The sequence below is a fragment of the Entelurus aequoreus genome, linkage group LG25 (assembly GCF_033978785.1).
Source record: "Entelurus aequoreus isolate RoL-2023_Sb linkage group LG25, RoL_Eaeq_v1.1, whole genome shotgun sequence".
Taxonomy (NCBI): Eukaryota; Metazoa; Chordata; class Actinopteri; order Syngnathiformes; family Syngnathidae; genus Entelurus; species Entelurus aequoreus.
In genome coordinates this window covers 4,735,584-4,737,490 of record NC_084755.1, presented here as the reverse complement: position 1 = coordinate 4,737,490, position 1,907 = coordinate 4,735,584, and the positions used below count along the sequence as shown (strand labels likewise).

The window sequence follows — 1,907 nt, the reverse complement described above, 5'->3', positions numbered from 1 at the left end:
ACTAAAAGACAAGTTGTCTAGTATGTTCACTAGGGCTGCAACTAACAACTAATTTGATAATCGATTAATCTGTCGATTATTACTTCGATTAATAATCGGATAAAAGAGACAAACTACATTTCTATCCTTTCCAGTATTTTATTGGGGGGGAAAAACAGCATACTGGCACCATACTTATTTTGATTATTGTTTCTCAGCTGTTTGTAAATGTTGCACTTTATAAATAAAGGTTTATAAAAAACAAAATAATTAAAATTTTTAAACATTTTTAAAAAAAATTAAAAAGTAGCCTCAGCGCATGCGCATAGCATAGATCCAACGAATCGATGACTAAATTAATCGCCAACTATTTTTTATAATCGATTTAATCGATTAGTTGTTGCAGCCCTAATGTTCACTATTTTATTTAAGGACTAAATTGCAATAATAAACATATGTTTCATGTACACTAAGATTTTTTTGTTCAAATAAAGCCAATAATGCCATTTTTTGTGGTGCTCGTTATTTAGAAAAGTATCACAATACATTTTGGCACCGGTACCAACATATTGGTATCGGGACAACCCTAATAGGGAGATATGACCTGACGGGGGTCTATAATGACAATCATTGGAACAATCCAATAAAATAAAACACAACATCCACTCTAATAAAAACAATGAAACAAATAAACAAGTGTGCTGACGTCATAATAGCATTTATCTTGATTAATTTGACTTAAAATTCTACAAAAAAAATTCAAGTAGAATAACTACTAAATGTACAGAAAAGCTTTATTTACAGATGAACTTACCAAGCTGTTACTGCAGTCGTCCCGCCACTTACATCCTGGTGCAGTTGTCTTTTGCATCTCACCTGCACAATACCTGCACCTGCACCTGGAAGCCCTACGGCCGTAATGCATGCAAACAATGCGCAACCTCTTTGATGGGTCTGATTTCTGCAGGGGGGAAAAAGGATGTCAGGAAAAAAAAGAGCTGGTCTTGAAGGTTAAATGATGCAACATGTGACATGACAGCTGGCTGGCAGGAGACTCGTCCTCTGCAAAGTTGTAATCACAAGCATCTTCTTTTATTTAGGAGACAACAACTTTAGTGCTAGATGGATGACATTTGACCAATAAATGATACTTTTGCGCGTTCATCGGAGATGTCCGCTCGATGGAGGCCCACCTGTATGGATGTAGAATTGTCTCACATCAACTTATAACTTATATCCATATGATATTAATACATATGCATATATTAATAAATATACAAATACAAATAAATAAATAATTTAAATAAATAAAAGCATATTTGTAAATATATTTTTGAGATTTGAAAATATATACAAATAAAATGTATAAATATAAAAATGTGACATACAAATAAATCAAGCATTAGTATAAAAAAACGTGTATTTGTAAATATATTTTTGAGATTTGAATATAAATATGCTTGATTTTGTATTTGCATATGTGGATCGCTTTTTTTGCTTTTGTGTCGATGAGACATTCCTCCCCCTGATGCATAAATAAATGTGACCTACACACTCCCCTGAACAACCAGCAGAGGGCACAGCAGCCAGAGCGGTCTGGGTCACAGAGCATTATATGCATTATATGCAAAATGCCCGGAGTTCTCTGCGGACAAAAACAATCCACGTCTTTACAAAGAGAACGCATAACGGGCCTGAGCTTGCTAACGTTAGCGTTGTGTTAGCTAATGCTAATTCATCCAGTTAATCTGACAGACTGTGCTAGTTGCTTATTTTATTGTTTCAATGCCGTTTAATGACATTTTCCCGATGTAGATACTGATCTCTTATCAGTGCAATGTGTGTCAAATCATCATCATATGACCCTCCCATAGTGTGCCTCTGATTACCTCACCAGTGTCTGACCATGTCTGTGACCCAGACCGCTC

At 35.0% G+C, this 1,907-nt stretch overlaps 1 protein-coding gene across 1 annotated transcript in view; it reads right to left on the bottom strand.

The window, feature by feature from the left end:
- Window positions 1-1,151, bottom strand: part of sdr42e2 (short chain dehydrogenase/reductase family 42E, member 2) — a 26,809-nt gene extending 25,658 nt beyond the window's left edge. Inside the window, 2 exon segments of the mRNA XM_062036256.1 lie at window positions 794-940; window positions 1,131-1,151. Of these exon segments, the coding sequence (XP_061892240.1) occupies window positions 794-940; window positions 1,131-1,144 (161 nt within the window). The 5' untranslated portion in view covers window positions 1,145-1,151.
- Between the last annotated feature and the right edge of the window lie 756 nt (window positions 1,152-1,907).